The 21,754-nt window shown below is 42.0% G+C and overlaps 1 protein-coding gene across 1 annotated transcript in view; it reads left to right on the plus strand.

The window, feature by feature from the left end:
- LOC120415881 (progestin and adipoQ receptor family member 4) overlaps positions 1-21,159 on the plus strand; it is a 98,343-nt gene extending 77,184 nt beyond the window's left edge. Inside the window, exon 7 of the mRNA XM_039577557.2 lies at positions 15,930-21,159. Within this exon, the coding sequence (XP_039433491.1) occupies positions 15,930-16,037 (108 nt within the window). The 3' untranslated portion in view covers positions 16,038-21,159. The remainder of the gene's footprint in view (positions 1-15,929) is intronic.
- Positions 21,160-21,754: the final 595 nt, after the last annotated feature.

The raw sequence follows: 21,754 nt of genomic DNA on the forward strand, positions 1-21,754 counted from the left end.
ATTGAACCACCAACTTCTTGGTTTTTGATCCGACACGCTACCACCGCGCCATGGACGCTTGACGAAGAGTGAGTGAAAGAGCACCAACATATGCTTCTCTTTAGAGTGTTGCTCGGGGACGAGCCAGCATTATATGTGTTGGTGAGAACTGCAGATCGCTGAAATGTTTACAAGCGGGCAAAAATGATCTAGGGGCTTGCTGCATAAAATGTTATAAAATGTGACATTTTCTGCAGCAAATCCACTGTTGCAGATTTTGAGATATATTTTTCCTTTGGGTGCATATTGCAACAACCCGTATGTTTCGGTTGATGTAACCCTGGGCCCAAGAGGAACCTGCTTTGAGGGCACCGGCCACTCCAGGTTTTAGCCACCACTGCCGAAATGGCCATTATCATGTTCAGTATCAAAAACCATGAATTTTGATACCCATATTGCCAAAACTCATATGGTTCTGTAAAAGGCCCTCCGGGCCCCGGGGGAACCTTCTTTGAGGGCACCGGCCACTCCAGGTTTTAGCCACCACTGCCGAAATGGCCATTTTCATGTTCAGTATCAAAAACCATAAATTTTGATACCCATATTGCCACAAATCGTATGGTTCTGTAAAAGGCCCTCCGGGCCCCGGGGGAACCTTCTTTGAGAGCACCGGCCACTCTAGGTTTTGGCCACCACTGTCGAAATGGCCATTTTCATGTTCAGTATCAAAAACCATGAATTTTGATACCCATATTGCCACAACTCATATGGTTCTGTAAATGTCCCCCCAGGCCCCGGGGGAACCTGCTTTGAGATCACCGGCCACTCCAGGTTTTGGCCACTGTGGAGTTTGGCCAGATCGTCTACGAGTTGCCCCGGGCGTTGAGGCGAGGAATGGACGCTTACCAACGTCCACTCTGTTTGAAGACCAACCACCAAAAGAGGCCGAGCTTACTCTGTGCGCACGTAAGCTCCGATCAGCCAAGGACTGTCACTGTTAGCCCGCCTGTCAGACTACTGGCGGGCGGGATTATTATGGCTCATCCACAAACACCATTACGGTGCCCCACATCTCCCTTCTCCCCTCGTAAAAAAACAAGAAAAAAAAATCACTGCTCAGAAGTATAAAAAATGTTTTTTTTTGTAATTATCGTATGTTTCCCCAATGAGCTACTCAGGACTCTACCGACTTCCTCGCTCTAAATTAAAATTCTTACTATCATCTTATTTCCCTGACATTTTCCCTCACTTAATTTAATCTTATTTAATCCTATCAAACTTATTTTAACCTGATCTAATCTAACCTAATCTAAGCTAATCTAGTATAATCTAATCGAACCTAAGAATTCATTGGTTTGGAACACTTTTTCTGATGGCCACTTGATTCCAACCAAACCGTCTCATCATGACCGTTATTTCGAAATCAGATAATTCAACTCGTTCCTCCAGCAGATCTACTTTACGATGAAATTCTGGGTTCGCAGCAGAATGTCTGAGCATTGCTGGTTTCTCCCAGATTCCTTATAGTACAGAGCAGGGCTTGGGAACAATCGATGTATTTTTGTGACAGTTGACAGAGCTCTTTTTTTCGACTTCGCTACGTCCGTCTGACTTTGAAACCCTGCTCCCGCTCACACAGTCATTTGACTTTAACCAACTCTTTCATTCGCGCAAATCTCGTTCGTTTGGATTCTACCGAATTTCGATCACTCGTCCCATGACTGTCTTCAAATGATGGGTGTCAGCCACTAGCGTGCACAGGGTGGGGCAACATGGGGCAGTTGCCTCACCATCCTCAGAAATTTGTTCTAAAATTGGTCAGGGGTTGTCCATAAATGACGAAATTTTTCAAAACGCTCATATTGTTGCCCCACCTTCCTCGAGGTTCTGGGCACGCTAGTGGTATCAGCACACCTACCCGCATAAACAAGAAAGTGAAAGAGAAAGAGCATGTGTCGTCGAATCGCCAGGCTGTATGAGTGTCGAGCTCGGAATTCTTTCGTGTCTACTTCGTGTGTATCTACCGACGGTCGCATCCAAATGACGATCATATCCAACTCTGACCATTCAACTATTGGTGATAGCTGACTCCCGAGCTTTTTCTATTTAAATATACTTCTCTATCCCGGTATGGGAAATCGCACTCATGATCTTGTGGAATTCCACATCCCAGCGAGAAAATCACCCAGAACAGCGACTCCCTTGAATCGAGCTTCTTGCTCGTTACAGTAACATCAGCTGAATGACGCGCTCTTCGTAGCTGTCATTCTGCCGATGACGATTGTCGGTATAAAGCGTTATGCCGAAGAGCACCCTAAACAGGAAAGACTGGCCAGATAAGTTTCATACAAAGGGCCAATACGCACCTCCCAAGAAAAGGGGTCAAGAAATGGTTTACAAACAACAGTACAAAAAAGAGTTACGATTTCTTGGGGCTTTTCTTCATCCTTTCTGGCTTGCTTTCACTGCCGCTGCTGCCTTTCGAATTTTTCTTGATTCCTTCCAAAGTGCATATACCACTATAATATGGGCATCACACAGTTCTCTGGACTAGAAATCCATTACGCCATTAGTCGAAACCCATTTACAACTTGTCCTGATTTTTGAGCATTTTTTTTTAAAGTGAATCTGACATTGCCGAGCCAGACGGTACTCGAAACACATCAACTTGCATTAACAAGGCAAAACCTGCACCCGTTCAAGTCTGGCAAAGTTCAGATATTCTTTCAGTGATCGATCCTTTTTTCAAAGTCCTGGCACAGGGGATCTATGTCTCTAGATTGATCCCGACCACATTGACCTGCTCTCCACTCAAGCTGGTCGATGTTAATCAACTACCTCCATCCCTTCATACCTCAGCGATTGTTTATTAGTCTTAATTCCCCCGAATGCCTTTTTTCATAGTGCTCATAAGCAAGTGCAAGATGGACACCAACCCTTACTACTGGTCTTTTACCACATAAGATCAACCAACGTTGCAACGATGTCGCTTTTTCAAAAATCCCACAAAACCTCGATGGACGTTCAATTTCGTATGATAAGTGGCTCGAGTTTTCACCTCTAAGCTCAGCTGATTTTTTTTCACCACTTGCAATTGCAGCAATGCCTTGGCCGGTGATTCTCGCACCACCACGACGCTCGGAATCTACCAGTCCCGTAATGTGTCGGTCCGTAGCTAGTAAAGACCGCCCTAGACGAATTGCGCATTTTCTTTTAACGCACACAATTTTCTATCTAATTAGCTAGATTTCTTCTCGGCCTTATCCCGAAAAGGCTTGAACGACGAGAGCACCGAAACATTTTTTTTTTTACATCTAACTGCAGAAGCAGCTTTTCAATCCTAACACGACCCTTCTCCTGGAATGACTCACCGACTAAACGTAAACCAGGCCAATACTGACGTTTACTTTACCATCCAACGAAAAAAATACATGGTCAACAATTTCTCGTCTCAAGAAATACCAACGGAGTCAATTGGGATTGAACCCAGGCCTGCGGTGAGAGACAACAACGCTAACCAATACACTACCGATCCCAATATCCTTGATTTTGATGTTTATTCTTTATTTTGTTCAACTTCTGATTTGGCATAATAGCTGATTTTTTTCTCTTGATTTACGATACAGACAAACTTAGTGGCTGGTGATCTTGTCTCTATCTAATCATGATTTTGCTCTACAGGCATGCAGGCATTTCGAGATTCCTACTCGAAACTATGTGTCCGAAGGCTTGAAACGAATCCCGAACCTTTTTTTTTACACCTATCCGCCTCGGGATTCTAACTGACGAAATTTGGATTGTAAGTCTAATTGCCAACCAGCGACTCTACTGAGGCAGGTTGCTTCCCAGGGAGACGACTCCTACATCTGACCGAACTGGGACTGAACCCAGGCCAACTGGGGTGAGATGCAACCACGTTTACCACTGCTCCACCGACTCCGGATCTCTTGATATCTCATACCAACAGCCGGTTTGGAGTAGTGCCTCAAAACCTCGGCAACTTACACAGAGCGCTGGAAATAGACAAACACTTTGATTGGGAGAGCACCCAAGCCTCTTTCTACTCCAAAGAACTTTCCGAATTAGGGTTCGAACTGATGACCTTTGGATTGCAAGTCCAAACGCCGCCAGCCGCCAGATTCCGCTAGATGCTTGGTTTGGTGTGTTGTTTATCTTCATAGCAGGGAGACGACTCCCACACCTGAAATGACATAACGGCCTAACAACAACCATGGCCGGGATCGATGTTTTACTTCCTTATCCTATGGAAGGTTGGAGCAGATGAAACGCATGATCATCCGCTTACAAAGCGGACAGCGTAGCCATTCGGCCAAGCCTACCGCGACAGTATCTGCTCGTCCTAAAAAACCCTCGGTGGCTGTCACAGCGCCGGAAATAAACAAACATTTAGACGGCAGCCCTAGTGCGTCCTTACCAAACCTCGTCGGCTGTCATAGCTCGCCGGAACCAAACAAACATTTTGACGGCAGTCCCAGCGCGTCCTTACAAAACCACGGCGGCTGTCACAGCGCGCCGGAAATAAACGAAAACTTTGACGGCAGTCCCAGCGCGTCCTTACAATATCTCGACGGCTGTCACAGCGCGCCGGAAATAAACAAACATTTTGACGGCAGTCCCAGCGCGTCCATATTAAACCTCGACGGCTGTCACAGCGCGCCGGAAGTAAACAAAAACTTTGACGGCAGTCCCAGCGCGTCCATATTAAATCTCGACGGCTGTCACAGCGCGCCGGAAGTAAACGAAAACTTTGACGGCAGTCCCAGCGCGTCCTTACAAAACCTCGGCGGCTGTCACAGCGCGCCGGAAATAAACAAACATTTTGACGGCAGTCCCAGCGCGTCCATATTAAACCTCGACGGCTGTCACAGCGCGCCGGAAGTAAACAAAAACTTTGACGGCAGTCCCAGCGCGTCCATACTTAACCTCGACGGCTGTCACAGCGCGCCGGAAACAAACATTTTTGACGGCAATCCTAGCGCGTCCATATTCGACCTCGACGGCTGTCACAGCGCGTCCTTACAAAACCACGGCGGCTGTCACAGCGCGCCGGAACCAAACAAACATTTTGACGGCAGTCCCAGCGCGTCCATAGTTAACCTCGACGGCTGTCACAGCGCGCCGGAAACAAACAAACATTTTGACGGCAATCCTAGCGCGTCCATATTCGACCTCGACGGCTGTCACAGCGCGTCCTTACAACACCACGGCGGCTATCACAGCGCGCCGGAACCAAACAAACATTTTGACGGCAGTCCCAGCGCGTCCATACTTAACCTCGACGGCTGTCACAGCGCGCCGGAAACAAACAAAAATTTTGACGGCAATCCTAGCGCGTCCATATTCGACCTCGACGGCTGTCAAAGCGCGTCCTTACAAAACCACGGCGACTGTCACAGCGCGCCGGAAGTAAACAAAAACTTTGACGGCAGTCCCAGCGCGTCCTTACAATACCTCGACGGCTGTCACAGCGCGCCGGAAACAAACAAACATTTTGACGGCAGTCCCAGCGCGTCCATATTAAATCTCGACGGCTGTCACAGCGCGCCGGAAGTAAACGAAAACTTTGACGGCAGTCCCAGCGCGTCCTTACAATACCTCGACGGCTGTCACAGCGCGCCGGAAATAAACAAACATTTTGACGGCAGTCCCAGCGCGTCCATATTAAACCTCGACGGCTGTCACAGCGCGCCGGAAGTAAACAAAAACTTTGACGGCAGTCCCAGCGCGTCCATACTTAACCTCGACGGCTGTCACAGCGCGCCGGAAACAAAAATTTTGACGGCAATCCTAGCGCGTCCATATTCGACCTCGACGGCTGTCACAGCGCGTCCTTACAAGACCACGGCGGCTGACTTAAGCCGCTGGGGGAAAAGAAAAATAAAACACCACCCAATCGCCGGGAGCCACTGTGGTACGCGAACCATACTTCAAAGACTGAATAACCTACCTCGGATTCCTCAGCGCACCGGAACACGAAGGCGGCAGTCCAAGTGTAGAAAGTAACGAGAGCCTCGGTGCCAGTCCCAGCACGCCAGAAAAAAGGTAAACAAAGCTCCCAGGCAGCAGTTCCAGCGTGCCCAAACTGTTACAATTCACGCCTGCCAACACTCGGGGCAACTCCTACGACCACCAAAAAATTGTTTTCCTCCAGAACTACTAATTTTAGTAGGCCTGGCAGGATCGCCAATGTGGAGTTTGGCCAGATCGTCTACGAGTTGCCCCGGGCGTTGAGGCGAGGAATGGACGCTTACCAACGTCCACTCTGTTTGAAGACCAACCACCAAAAGAGGCCGAGCTTACTCTGTGCGCACGTAAGCTCCGATCAGCCAAGGACTGTCACTGTTAGCCCGCCTGTCAGACTACTGGCGGGCGGGATTATTATGGCTCATCCACAAACACCATTACGGTGCCCCACAGCCACCACTGTCGAAATGGCCATTTTCATGTTCAGTATCAAAAACCATAAATTTTGATACCCATATTGCCAAAACTCATATGGTTCTGTAAAAGGCCCTCCGGGCCCCGGGGGAACCTTCTTTGAGAGCACCGGCCACTCTAGGTTTTGGCCACCACTGTCGAAATGGCCATTTTCATGTTCAGTATCAAAAACCATGAATTTTGATACCCATATTGCCACAACTCGTATGGTTCTATAAATGTCCCCCCAGGCCCCGGGGGAACCTGCTTTGAGATCACCGGCCACTCCAGGTATTGGCCACCACTGTCGAAATGGCCATTTTCATGTTCAGTATCAAAAACCATAAATTTTGATACCCATATTGCCAAAACTCGTATGGTTCTGTAAATGTCCCCCCAGGCCCCGGGGGAACCTTCTTTGAGGGCACCGGCCACTCCAGGTTTTGGCCACCACTGTCGAAATGGCCATTTTCATGTTCAGTATCAAAAACCATAAATTTTGATACCCATATTGCCAAAACTCATATGGTTCTGTAAAAGGCCCTTCGGGCCCCGGGGGAACCTTCTTTGAGGGCACCGGCCACTCCAGGTTTGGCCACCACTGTCGAAATGGCCATTTTCATGTTCAGTATCAAAAACCATAAATTTTGATACCCATATTGCCAAAACTCGTATGGTTCTGTAAAAGGCCCTCCGGGCCCCGGGGGAACCTTCTTTGAGGGCACCGGCCACTCCAGGTTTTGGCCACCACTGTCGAAATGGCCATTTTCATGTTCAGTATCAAAAACCATAAATTTTGATACCCATATTGCCAAAACTCGTATGGTTCTGTAAATGTCCCCCCAGGCCCCGGGGGAACCTTCTTTGAGGGCACCGGCCACTCCAGGTTTTGGCCACCACTGGCGTAAAGAAAATCCCGGCTGTGCATCCCGGAGCCGTGACTAATTACACGAGCTCATAGTAGATTCGTTGTACTAACCCATACAACAGGGCTACAACAATTTTCACACAGTCTACTAGGTTAAACGATTTTACTCCACTGCCTAAAAGTTGCCTCCGCTGGCGGTTTTGCTCGTCCCCGGGTGTATTGTAGTTGGTCGCAGTCTTTGATGGCCTTTTCAGGTGACGAATTTAGATACATCAATCGAACATCCGTGGAAGGGAAACTCGACGCATCGAACCCAATCAGCGTGTACCATGAAACGGGAGTGTGTATGTATGGTGTGTCATTCTACGGCATTCGCACACAATTTGCCCTCTTCGGTGATGCTCTCCGATTCTCTCTCTCTCTCTCTCTCTAGAAAATAAAGGTAATTTTTCAGAAGAAATCCTTCTCCGGAAGAGAGAATTTGGGGCTCTCTCTCCCTGCTGCTGCTGCTTCAAGCGTCTGCGGCTCAGATAGTTATTATGAGCCGACCCGACTTGTTCAGCATCTCGGTGGCAACTAAGTGGAGTGGAAAGGGTAGAACGCATTTTTATACTTCTACTTCGCTATTACTTCCCCTCTTTTCACAAGCACGCAAGATTTTTTCCTCATTTTGCCGTTCCTACTGCATTCTCTCTGCCTTCCTACTGCATTCGCCACCAAGATTTTATCGTTCCGCGATATGCCAAAACAAAAATCTATAAATATAGGTCGATTTGTCATTTTCGCAATCATTTCACTCTCGACTTTCAACGAGGAAGGGACGACGCGTCAGCAAATGAGGAAAGGTGAAGGCGAGAAACAGACACGGTAGTCTCGAGCTGGGCCGCAGTTCCCGGTCGGACGAGTCAACCAAACCGGGAATACCTGACGGCGGAGATGCTTGAGCTGAGGATAAAGTTGAAGCGTTCAACGTCGTTTCGATGGGGCTTTTTCTGAGCCAGTGTTTTTTGAAGGCTGTTGCCAGCAATCGGCGACGGCTCCAAATTTTCGAAAAACTTAGTCTGACTTGTGCATTTTTGCAGCAGGCGATTTTGCCCTCTCCGTGCTCACACACACACACACACACACACACACACACACACACACACACACACACACACACACAAACACACAAGCGCGTATGACATTCTACCACACAGAAACAGTGGTTTCATGCTAACTTTTTATTCGATCTTTTTTTAAATTTTCAGGGAACATTCTTAGAGGGAAATTTTGAAGGAACAACTCTTTCGTGAGATATTTGGTGGCCCTGAAAAGGGCCGTTTGTTTATCAAATCTTCCGCGAGGTGTAGTGCTTCATTCGAGCCGCTTCTCCGGTCAACGTTGAGGAAGATGTCCATGGCTTTGGTCTGGGTCAACCTGCATCAGCACCACGTTCCTAAGTGCTACTTGCGGCGGGGCTTTTGCTTCTTGTCCGTTACACTTGCGATGGTGGAGGAGCTGCTCTTCTTCTTTCCCGATGGTCTGCAGTGGCGATTCGTTCCGAAGTTCCGATCCTTCGGGGTGATGGCGGCCAGATTCGTTTCGTCAACCAGCGGACGGGCCGCGGGCTTGGCCGGTTTCCTCTCTCCTTCGGAACCTTGGCCTGTGGTTTGCTTCTCCTGCGGTGCAGCGGTTGTTCTTCGTTGTTTGTCCGTTGGGCTGCCTAGGGAAATTTTCGCCTTCTGCGCCCTCTTCTGCTGCAGCTGATGTGGCCTCGACGACGATCCAAAAATTATGAGCTGAAGTGGGGCGCAGCAGGCTGAGATTTTTGGACTGCACGCGCTTACACTCACAAATGTAAAATGTCAAATTTCATGTCCAGTATCAAAAACCCTGAAGTTTGATACCCATATTGCCCCAACTTTTATGGTTCCGCAAATGTCCCCTTATCGGAACATCCCCGGGGCCTACGGCCACTCCAAGTGGTGGCCACTACTGCCAAAATGTCAAATTTCAGGTCCAGTATCAAAATCCCTTAAGTTTGATACCCATATTGCCCCAACTCTTATGGTTCCGCAAATGTCCCCTTATCGGAACATCCCAGGGGCCTCCGGCCACTCCAGGTTATGGCCACTGCTGCCAAAATGTCAAATTTCATGTCACGTATCAAAATCCCTAAAGTTTGATACCCATATTCCCCCAACTTTTATGGTTCTGCAAATTTCCCCCTATCGGAACACCCCCGGGGCCTCCGGCCACTCCAGGTGGTGGCCACTACTGCCGAAATGTCAAATTTCATGTCCAGTATCAAAAACCCTAAAGTTTGATACCCATATTGCCCCAACTCTTATGGTTCCGCAAATGTCCCCTTATCGGAACATCCCCGGGGCCTCCGGCCACTCCAGGTGGTGGCCATTACTGCCAAAATGTCAAATTTCATGTCCAGTATCAAAATCCCTAAAGTTTGATACCCATATTCCCCCAACTCTTATGGTTCCGCAAATGTCCCCCTATCGGAACACCCCCGGGGCCTCCGGCCACTCCAGGTGGTGGCCACTACTGCCGAAATGTCAAATTTCATGTCCAGTATCAAAAACCCTAAAGTTTGATACCCATATTGCCCCAACTCTTATGGTTCGGCAAATGTCCCCTTATCGGAACATTCCCGGGGCCTCCAGGTGGTGGCCACTACTGCCAAGCGCTTGCGAGAGGAGCTGAGCTCCTGAAGACGCCACCTAGTGGCGCTTGCGAGAGGAGCTGAGCTCCTCTCGCTTCGGTGGTAGACCACCGACTGAAGCCAGCCTTCAAATTTCCCGTGGTTTTGTAGGGAAGAGAGAAGGCTGGCGCTCGCGAGAAGAGCTGGGCTCCTCTCGCTTCGGTGGTAGACCACCGACTAAACTAATGCTGTGGAGGGGGTGCCGTTTATATTTATATCAAAACCGTCGGCCGCGCTGCTTCTGTGATTTTCCCCTCTGCTTGGGGAAGGCGTTTCATTTTTCGGTTTCATTTGGAAATTTTGGATTGCTACCCTGTATAGAGCCCTAAGACGAAGTTCTTCGTCAAAAAAATCGTTTTAACAATACCTAAACCCCTAAACTTTGCCGAATACAAAAAAATGATAAGAAAATTCATTGAAAAGTTGCAGATTTTCGAATATTGTACAGCCGCCAAAATTGTTTGGAAACTTTTATGGGTGAACCAATGACACAAAATAGCTTCTTTGGTCATAGGAAAGGCCCCGTCAAAGTTTGAGCCAAATAAAAAACAAAATACAAAAAAATCCATTTCCGGTTTTGGTAGAGAGTAGAAACTAATTTACATATTTTTCGCCGAGATACCCTGGCCGTTAGGTTACGCGTTTCGCCTTGTAAGCGAAAGGTGATGGGATCGATTCCTATCTGGCTCGGCAAATTCAGATCCCTTAAAAGAGTAAATCTGCTCACTGGGAACACTGATCGGTAGGAGATAGGTTTCGACTAGCGGCGTGCTGGATTTCCAATCCAGAGGTCGTGAGTCCGATTCTCGTACCGGGATGATGATAAAAAAAATCAATATTATGCCCCTTTTGAAATGTTAGTCTTTATTTAATTTTTGAGCAATTCCAGCTCAAATCAGGAATTTTTCTGGTACTTTTGTACCCGACCCTCTCCGATTTCAATGAAACTTTGTAGACATGTTATCCTAGGCCTATATAAGCCATTTTTGTGTATATGGAGCCAATAGTACTCGAAAATAACATTTGAGAAGGGCGTAAGGTATTTAAATATTTTTGTATTTTGTAATTTAAAAATTACTGTATTTCGAAGCCGTTGCGTCGTATCAAAAAGTGGTCCAAGACAAACTTGTAGGAAATTGGACGGGCTTTCTGAAAAAAAATACACTGAAACAAAAATACACGCCACATCTATGAGATTTTTTGATTTTTAAGTCTAAAACTTAAATTAAAAGGTGATGTCACGATTTTTTTTCGTTCAAAATTTTTGAGGAAATAGCCTAAATTGTTACCAAAAGACTGATGAAAAATGCAGGATGGTAAGTCTCTCCTAAAAAAATACAAAAATCATTTACTAAAACTGTTTTTTTTTTTAAAGTGGTCTAAGCGTCAAAATATTTGAAAACCGGCAGTGGGAATCGATTCTCCAGACAATTTTACATAAAAGTCTCCATATAGACCATTTTCCTATCTCCAATCCTTGGGAAAATACAGCGGTTTTAAAAATAAAAATGTTGAAAAAATGGGGTTTTTTGTGGTTTTTCACAATTTCTATATGACAGACTTGGTTTTTCAGTCTCGAAAATATTTTTACCGGAAAGCTCGTCCAATTTCCCATAAGATTGTCTTTGACCACTTTTCAATTGGATGTATGGGCTTACAGATATAAGCTTTATTACATTGCTAATAACTGAAAATAGAATATTTTTTTCAGTGTGGTAGAAACCAGGATAGTAAAATTGCTTACGTAAATATAAAAACGATATAAATCAAAAAGCTGTCAAAGGCAATCTTATGGGAAATTGGACGAGCTTTCCGGTAAAAATATTTTCGAGACTGAAAAACCAAGTCTGTCATATAGAAATGAAAAACCACAAAAAACCCCGTTTTTTCAACATTTTTATTTTTAAAACCGCTGTATCTTCCCAAGGATTGGAGATAGGAAAATGGTCTACATGGAGACTTTAATGTAAAATTGTCTGGAGAATCGATTCCCACTGCCGGTTTTCAAATATTTTGACGTTTAGACCACTTTTCAAAAAAAAAAAACAGTTTTAGTAAATGATTTTTGTATTTTTTTAGGAGAGACTTACCATCCTGCATTTTTCATCAGTCTTTTGGTAACATTTTAGGCTATTTCCTCAAAAATTTTGAACGAAAAAAATCGTGACATCACCTTTCAATTTAAGTTTTAGACTTAAAAATCAAAAAATCTCATAGATGTGGCGTGTATTTTTGTTTCAGTGTATTTTTTTTCAGAATTTCCTACAAGTTTGTCTTTGACCACTTTTTGATACGACGCAACGGCTTCGAAATACAGTAATTTTTAAATTACAAAATACAAAAATATTTAAACACCTTACGCCCTTCTCAAATGTTATTTTCAAGTACTATTGGCTCCATATACACAAAAATGGCTTATATAGGCCTAGGATAACATGTCTACAAAGTTTCATTGAAATCGGAGAGGGTCGGGTACAAAAGTACCAGAAAAATTCCTGATTTGAGCTGGAATTGCTCTTTTTTGAAAATATTGTTTTCGATAAGATTAGATCTCGATTGAATTTTCAAAAGGTCCTATCTGCATAGGAAACCCATGACTCACAGGTTGTTTTGAAATTTTACTCTAGAGATAATTTCACGAATAATTCGTATTTTAACATTGAAAATCGGACCATTAGTTCGACGCTTTCTCGCTATCTTGTCGCAGTCGCGATTTCGACGTTCCGAGAAAAACGCTTTTTAATTTTTAACCTTGAATAAACAAAAACTAGAGCACGCAATGTAAACAATAACAAACACGTTATGTTTGGCTGATCATTCTATGCACTGTCCCGAAGTTTGGTTGAAGTTGGTTGCTGGAGTCCCGAGTGATACTTACAAATGTTTACGGTAGTCTAACTTGTACGTGCGTCAAACGCGTTCTAACCTGAAATTCCTTTGGCCAGTTGTCGCACTTACATCAATGTTCAGGGAGTGACAAGATAGCACGACATGATTGAAACTTTTTTTATATGTAGAGTGACAACAATGCACGGAGTTTTCTCGGTTGTTATTGAATATCTCAGGGTTGAAATCGAATTTTGGGGATCTGTGAAGGTCAAAATGTCAGCTACACAAAATTGCGTTCTTAAAACTCAATTTGGCCCAAGATGCATGTGCGACAAGTTAGCACGACGGCGATGAGTTGCTGAGATATCGACATTAGATTTTCCTGTTTTTAAACCTTTGCATGGCAACATCTCAGCAACTAAGTGTCGTATCAAAAAATCAAAATCAAATTATTCGCTCTACAGCATTGCCTTGGCGTTCTCGATTGCGAGATTCCAACTCGAAACTAAGTGTTCGAAGGCTTGATTGTTGAGGCAATTACAAACCTCTTTTTACACCTTAGCTTCCATCCACCCCGGGATTCGAACTGACGACCTTTGGATTGTTAGTCCAACTGCCTACCAGCGACTCCACCGAGACAGGACCCAGGGTGACGACTCCTGCACCTGGACTGAGCTAACGACCTAACCTTTTTAGGTTAGTCCGGGGCCAACATTTACTTGCCGTCCGACGGAAGGCGTGATCAGACAAATCTCGTCTCGAAAAATGCCACCGGGACCGTCTGGGATCAAACCCAGGCCGACTGGGTGAGAGGCAACCACGCCTACCCCCACACCACGGGTCCCGGTCAAGTGTCGTATCAATAAAGTTCAAAAAAGCAAAATGTAGAGAATTTTCTAAGCTTTTCAAAAATATTTTTTTCGAAAGTGGGCAAACATGTGCACTAATTTAAAAAAATGAAAAACTGCGGCTATTTGCAAAAAAGTGATCTAAAAATGGCTACAACTTGAAAACGTTGCACTTTATCAAAATCTCACGAAAGTACTTTTTGATTGAAAATTTGATATTTGTTTTTTTTTTTTTGATAAAATACTGATCAATACTGATTTATTCAAAAATCCATAACTCGGTCAAAGATTTTTTGCACAACCTGGAACTTTCTGAAAATTTGGCGTTTGATATCCCCTAAAACCAGGGTGTTGAAAAGACAGAATGCGTAACGTGATTTTCGAATGCTCCCCACTGCTCTTCACTAATACATCTGCACTACAGCTGCACTAAACATAAACAAAGTGAAAGGCCATGTTCTAGCTCAAGCGTGACATATTTTTTGCTGTGGAAATGACTTGTTTTGATTTTTTTAAATCTGTTCATGTTTTTTTTTTGTTCGTAGACTAATTGATGGGAGTCAAAAGAGGCCTTTTTTGATTTCCACGTGACGAAATATTGCGTCAGAAATGGGTGGAAGTTTTTGAACCAGAAGAACAACCGAATTGAAGTTCCGAGGTTGTGTATCTTTGAAGCGCAGTAATAATATTGGAGTAAAATTATTCAATATTATTTGGCATGTGCCATTCATATTTATTGATAATTCGTCGCTAATATTTCAAAAAGCGTCATAAACGTAGGTTTTGCGTGAGACATAGCGCTTATTGAAATGCTAGCGACGAATTTACCCAATCTCGATTTCTACCCTCTTTTTAATATTTGTTTACTTCGAATACCTCAAAAGCTCGACACCACCGACAAAATAAATTATAGGTCGATTACAATACACTCAACCCCCGGTGGTTGGTCACTTTTTCGTTTGACACTTTTTTGGTTTGTACCCCGTTGGTTGGCCAAAGTCAAACTAAAAAGTGACGAACTGTCACTTTTTACACGGCGCTCACGCACACTATCAAAACAAATGTTTGGAAGTGAGTGTGAACTCCATGTAAAAGGGATGTCAAACTAAAACGTGATCCCGTTCGTTTGACAACAGTTGGTGTCAAACCATCGGGGTTTGAGTGTACTTGCCACTTCTTGGTACCATTTTGCGAACAGTAAATTGGTTCCACTTTGACAGTTTTAAATTGAGGCCGCTTTGCGAACCACTTTCCTGCACCCAGCCTAAAACATATGAAAAAATAACAAAAATAGTGTTTTTTGCAAATCAAGTTTTAGTGACAAAAAGTTAAATAAAAAATCACCAACATTTTTTTACCGTGTATCATTTTTTTTTCAGTGTAGTCCATATCCATACCTACAACTTTGCCGAAGACACCAAATCGATCACAAAATTCCTTCAAAAGATACAGATTTTTTAATTTTCATACATCATTTTTGTTTGGACAGCTGCCAAATTTGTATGAAAAAATTAGGACAAACTAATGATGCAAAATGGCTTCTTTGAGCATACCGAAGGCACCAAAAAAGTTTCAGTCGAATAAAAAAAAATCGAATGACAGAAATCTGAGAGTACATTCGAGCATCCCCGAGATTTATTACACTCAGCTAAGTGGCTAGGCCTACTGCGTTGCATTAACTGAAGAGAGGATTATGTGAACGGATCACATTTCACAGAATCTACAGGGAAGGAAAGAGGCGTGGACATACTGTACCAAACGTTTGTTTGAGAATCCTAATTTAATTAATGTTCACCCAAAACCAATTCATATTTCAACACGTCAAAACAGAAGCTTTTATTTTTTGGATGATATATTGAGAGGATTTCAACACTTACCTTCTTCAAAGCGGTGAAACTTTCAAGGACCAATCCGGAACCGCATTTTCCGGCCAATTTCTTGTGTCAACCTTCCTTTTGAAACCGCAATTCAAGCTGTAGCCTCGCTCACACACGCACAATACCGAAGGTTCACCATCATAAACTAATTTACATATTTTTCGCTACACTAGACACACGAGACGCGATACGACACGCGTCGAGCCCGGCCCACACTCCCTCGGGAAGTTAACTTCCCGTTCCGTTGCCGAAGACATTTCCATAAAAGTGCCCATTTGTCGGCCCATTTGTTATGATTAAAAATTGTTTCCCGGTTTGGCTCGTGCCGGTCGTAAAATTTCGTTTAGCAGTTAATGATTTTCTTCTTTTCTTTCTTTCCTTCTCCTCTGAAGGCCACCATCCGGGACATTGAGTGGATGCAGCGGGCGGAATGTTCCGGCGCGAACCTAACCTCGTCGCTGAACATAGAAGGCATCAACGGAACCCACCTGGAGCTATGACCAGCTGGCGGCGAAATGTTTGCGTCAAAAACGTGTGATACTGGCAACGCTGGTTGCCGCCATCTTGCCCACTTTTGCACCCCTGCGGCGAAGGGGCTCGGACAGCGATAGGGTCACTTCCACTTCCTGTTTGTCTGGGCGCCATCTTGAATTGTACCTCCCCAACCCCTCAAATTCACCACAACGCGTGACGACGGAAATGCGCGTTTTGGGGATGGAATGACCCCCCTTTAAAGCTAGTTTTAAGGCATGAAATTTTAGGAAAACAGATGGATTCGTCCCCAAAAATGTAGGCAATTATGTGGCGAACATAACCTCAGCTCTTGGTTGTCATTTTGGCCCGCTCAAATTGGCCGACATACAACCACTCAACTTTGACAATTGATACACTCTGAATTGTAGAAAATTATTTTAGCGTGCATGCTAAAGATGTAGAGTAAAAGAAGAGTGTTGAACAAATAGAGGTGACGATACTCTCCCCTGAGTCACACAGAGTGTAAGGCAAACTACAAAACTTTTGATTTTTGCTAAATGAACGACAAAAAAAGAAGTATTGGTATTATAAAAATGTGTAGAAATGCAACACTACTAAGAATACTCATGAGTTGATTCCTATTACTACTTAATTAATTAGTTAGATCAATTATATTGAAAACACTCTGCATGAAATCTCCAGTTGAAGAATGAAGGTAGTTCATTATCATCGGTAGATTGTGAACTAGTTCCACTCACCACCAGCAATCCTATCAAAAAAGAAAACATTAAGCTATGTATAATTTATTGCAATTTAGTAGCTTAGTAACTTCCTCCTAATATATAAAAATTGTAGTCAAAGTAAAAGATCCAGCGTTAGAAACTATATGGAACAAAGCAAAAGGCTGTTTAAAGTTAATTTAGGTATGATTTCCAAAATCAAGCTTCGTTTCAGCTCTGCAATCGTGTCTGTAAGCGAGACATTATTAGGTTGAATTGAAATTAAAGAGTCCCGATTTTTATTTTTTCTTTAGTTAAAAAAATGTGTTTTTGTTTCGGTTTTCCTAGCTTGAACGAGACAAACTTCTGTTTAAAGTCGGCAAAAAGAAGTTAACGTGTGCAATTTTAATTTGTAATGCCCATGCAGCAAAAGCTGCTTTTACCTAAATTCAAGTTGATTCGTTTGAACGTGTAGCTTGACATTTTCACACCTCGAAAATACCCATGTGTTGAGAATGACGTTAATGTTTAGTTGAAATTATTTTCCTGACAATTAGGTTTTACATCGTGACGTCATTTGACAGCTCGTGTGCACTGTTTACATGGTCTTCGTCGATTGTCGACGAATTTCCCCGAACAAAATCGACGACCGCATCGAACTGTGCTAAGTCCATGTAAATAGTGCACTCCTTCTAACCTCCAAATTGAGTCGGCGTAAAACCTAATAGTTGGCACACTTCTTAACTCAGGTTTTGCAAAACCCAAACCATTTCAGAAATGAAATTTGGAAAAGTAAATTAAAGCTTCCTTGGGTGAATGCTACTCGAGAATGAGTAAATTTAAATCAATACAAAAATATCACTCAAATTTAGATGAAATTCGTCAGAGATGACTCAGAGAATGCTCATTTTAGCACCCTCAATTCAAATCACTCAGTTTTCGAAGTAACGTCATGATTCGAATTCCCGGACGCTTCGAAACCCGGACACTTCAACTTGTTTTATCAATTATTTGGATATAAGTTCGCATTATGAATGTTAAAACTGTGTTTTTTGATGAATTCTAACATCAACTTTGATTTAAAGTTTGTTTGAACGCTGTATTTTTTGCCAAAACAATTAAATAAAATAAAATTATAAGATTACCAAAAATGTGAAACATTTCAACGGAAATATTTCATAGGCGTCCGAAGCACCGGGAAGGCCGAGCAGAAATTTATGTTTTTGATTTCCTTAAATTCTAGCAATTTTTTATACAAACTATCGATTGTTTTGATGTTAACAGCTTATTTGAGACCTAAAGAATGCCATTCACTAACAATTCAGTCTAAATTTGTGCGATTCATAAGCAAAATCGAGTGTCCGGAATTCGAAGCAAAAGTGTCCGGATTTCGAATCAGCTTTTAACAGTGTCCGGGATTCGAAGCACAACAAGTCATTTTAATTTTAAAATTCTGATGAAATATTGTTAGAAAAGACATATTTTGCATGCATTATCTTAAAACTGACTGTTTATATTAAATCTTGATGATATTTCTACATTTCCAACTTATTACATGATTTTTTGCCAGCTTTAACAAAAATTATATGGTACTAAGTGTCCGGATTTCGAATCATGACGTTAGTTTGATTTCTGAGTTCAATTCACTAAAATCTGACATTTGCACCACTTACTTATTTCTGAGTAGGTTCTGTTTCGATAAAAACTGAGTGATTTCGAATGTGCCTGTAAGTAAGTTCGGTTTTATGGAAATTTGATTGAAGATTACTCAGAAATGATTTTTTCAAGGCTGAACGAGTGATTTTCTTACGTGCTTTTGAATATTTAAATCCACTTTTTTTTCATGAGGGCTGGTACATTTTTTAAACTTGGTCTGAAAAATCAGAGGACAAAAAATTATTTTTTCAAAAAAACTTCAAAATTTCAATGTGAATTTAAGTGAAATCAATTTTTAATACATTCCCCTGCGGTTAGAATCATTTTTTGCATGTTTGGGTTGAAAGTTTATTTTCAATAACATTTTTGTTTTCGTCAAATGTTTTTTTTTTGAAAACTAATGATTGCAAAACAAAAGAAACAAGTGTAAAATGTATTTTAAAAGAAAGAGTTTGGAAATGTTGCAAGTATGGCTTGACGACCCCGACCAGGGCCGACGGACAAAAACTTTGAACAATATTTCCATCGGCCTTATCTTCAATTAAATATTTATGATTTTTTAAATCTAATTGCTTGAAATGGTCTTCTTTTATTCTTGAGTATAGAATAAAAGATACATTTCATGCAAAATAAAATGGTTTTTTTAGAAATTAGTAACAAATTGACGAGAGTCTTTAATTAAAAATAAATAAATTTCAAGGTGTTGGACAAGCCTGTCTGTTAAAAAAATAATTGTTTTCATTTTCTTTTATTATGATTTTCACTACCACCAAATCTGGGTAAATTTAGAAGAGAAAAAATCAAATCCGGAAGAGATCCGGAAAAAGATTCGGCAGCAAGTTTGAACTGATTTGACGTTTGCCTGGGTAGTAGAGATGTTTGGTTATGTCATTGCTTTCAAGAAACACTGACGTCCAATGCGCCATATTTAAACATTGAGATTATCACTTTTACCCAATTGACGTTGAAATCTAGAGTTTTCTTCGAGAAAAACTTGAAAATTAGGTGTGAGAAGGATACACAAAATTTTTACCTTTGGTGCACGCACGTTCAAAATTACTCAGTTTTCGTCGAAACCAAACCTACTCTGCAATGAGTAACTTGGGCTTCTGTCAGATTTGAGTCATTGCACTCAAAAAAATATCTGACAGATGCCCCATTTACTCATTTCTGAGTAGGTTCGGTTTTGACGAAAACTGAGTAATTTTGAACGTGTGGGTAGACAAATATTCTTTTGCCCTTGCAGCAAAAGTGGCTTTAACTCAAAACCATTTATGTTTATTTTAAAGTGTAACATATTTTTACACTTAGATTTCAACTTACTCAACAAGTGGACATGGCAAAATCGGTAAAATCCAGATCATACCGAACTGGCCAAAGTTTTCTAAATCACGAAGTCAATTTCCCTCCCTCTAAGTTTCTCGATGTTGCCATCTGCCAGTTAGTAGAAAGTTTCGACCATAAGTCGAAATGTTTTATTTTTTTGTTGCGCTTGCAGTGCGTAGAATAACCACAAAAGAATCAAGTCATGCTAGAAAAGAAACTTGCATAAAAGTGATGAAATCATTGACCAAAACCATCGTAATAAGTAAGCTAGTGTTCGTAAAGTTAATTTATAATTTTGCATGGCATAGCGTGAATATACTAGAATAATCATAGATATTCTCTTGCAAGATACGGAAGATAAAAAAAGTGAAGCAATACAAAATAGTATTATGCAAGCCCTTTATTATTGGTGACAATGAGAACCCCTTACACTCATTACTATCGTTTAGAGCAGACAACTTTCGAAAAAATAGAAGAAAAAATCTCGTGAAAATAACCCAAAAAACTGTTGGTTTCCAGATTTTGTACAAACTCATGCCGCACGCAGAAACAATAGAAAACTCGTAGTCAGATTTAACCTTTGATTGATTTGCCACGATAAACACAGTAAAAAACATATCATGTGTGAAACATGTTCAGTGAACTCTGTCGAAACGTTGCCCAACTTCCACCTCTCTATTAACGATTTGTGAGCGCGCGCTGTAGAAATTGTGCACTGCTTGAAAGTAAAAGGTACAGAAAACCCCCCCTCAAATTAATGTTGTTTAGCATCAAGAAAATAGAGAAAAGAGACCGATAGTGGATAAAAGAAAGCAGCAAATTTTAGCAAGAAATAGATTCGTTCTCCCGTGGAACAGCACACAAGAACTATGAACAACAAAACCAAACTTTGTGATATACAAACCCTGTGTAAAAAGAATCTTATCACCGCAGATGTTGGAGAACTTCCCTTATCGCAAAAAAAAACGAAAGAAAAAAAGGCGAAATTTGTTAAACTGTATTTAAACCTTCCCATCATTTGTAAAATACCAAATTGGCACGTCGTGAAAAGGCCACAATTAGTAGGAAAGTAAGAGCAAACAAAATAAAAAAAACGCTTATATCCTTCAATATCTTGCTGGTTTGAACTTGCCTATCGATTTAAAGAAAAGTAAAAAAATATCACGATAGAACCACCCGTTCATTCTCAAGTTTCTCTAACTAGCGTCCTTTCATCTCGTTGCTGTAAACATAACCAAGAGTAAATAAATTATCTTCAGAATTCACAAAACGTTCAGCCAAAGATAAGACAAAAACAAAAAATAAAATGATTGAATTACTCGAACCGGTTCGAATCGGGGCAGTTTAACCACCAAGTTTAATTCGCAACAACAACAACAAAAAAAAAGAGATTCTGAACCATACGAGTGCAACAAGTAACTAATAAAGTCTTTTACAAAAAGTATGATATGTGGTTGTTTTATTTCTATGCTTCTTTTTGTTTCTTTAAAAATAACAATGCAAACACATAAAGAGAACAAAAACTGCAACACACAAAATATTCCACTTTTAAGCGGTATACGCACTTCGAAAGGAATCGGTCAAGAAAAAAATCAAATGGGCAGCAGCAGTAGAGCAAGCGAGTCAGAGAGGGTGAAGAAAAGCCCCAAGAAATCGCTCCCTCTTCTTTGTTCTGCTGTTCGTAAAGCTGTTTCTTGACCCCTTTCCTTGCGATCTGCATACCAGCCTTTAAACCAAAAGTTATTGTAAATGGCTGTTGTGAAAGTGAAACTTTAATGTTAACCAATGTTTTTTTTTTCTGTAGAATTGAACATTTTATCTTTTCTTGTTCAATTAAAAGTTATAGTAGGATACATGAATGTACAAAAAATAGGACTATATCAAGCAAAACAATGTAAAAATACCAAAGACGATGTGTAAACAAGCAGTAATAAACCGTTCGTCAACCCTTAATCTTTGGCCCATTTGCATTGCACAGTGGTCCAGATCGCAAAATTAAGTGGAAAATAGATTTTCCGAAAAATGGTTAAGTTTTGGAGCTT

Source organism: Culex pipiens, chromosome 1 (assembly GCF_016801865.2).
Source record: "Culex pipiens pallens isolate TS chromosome 1, TS_CPP_V2, whole genome shotgun sequence".
Lineage (NCBI taxonomy): Eukaryota > Metazoa > Arthropoda > Insecta > Diptera > Culicidae > Culex > Culex pipiens.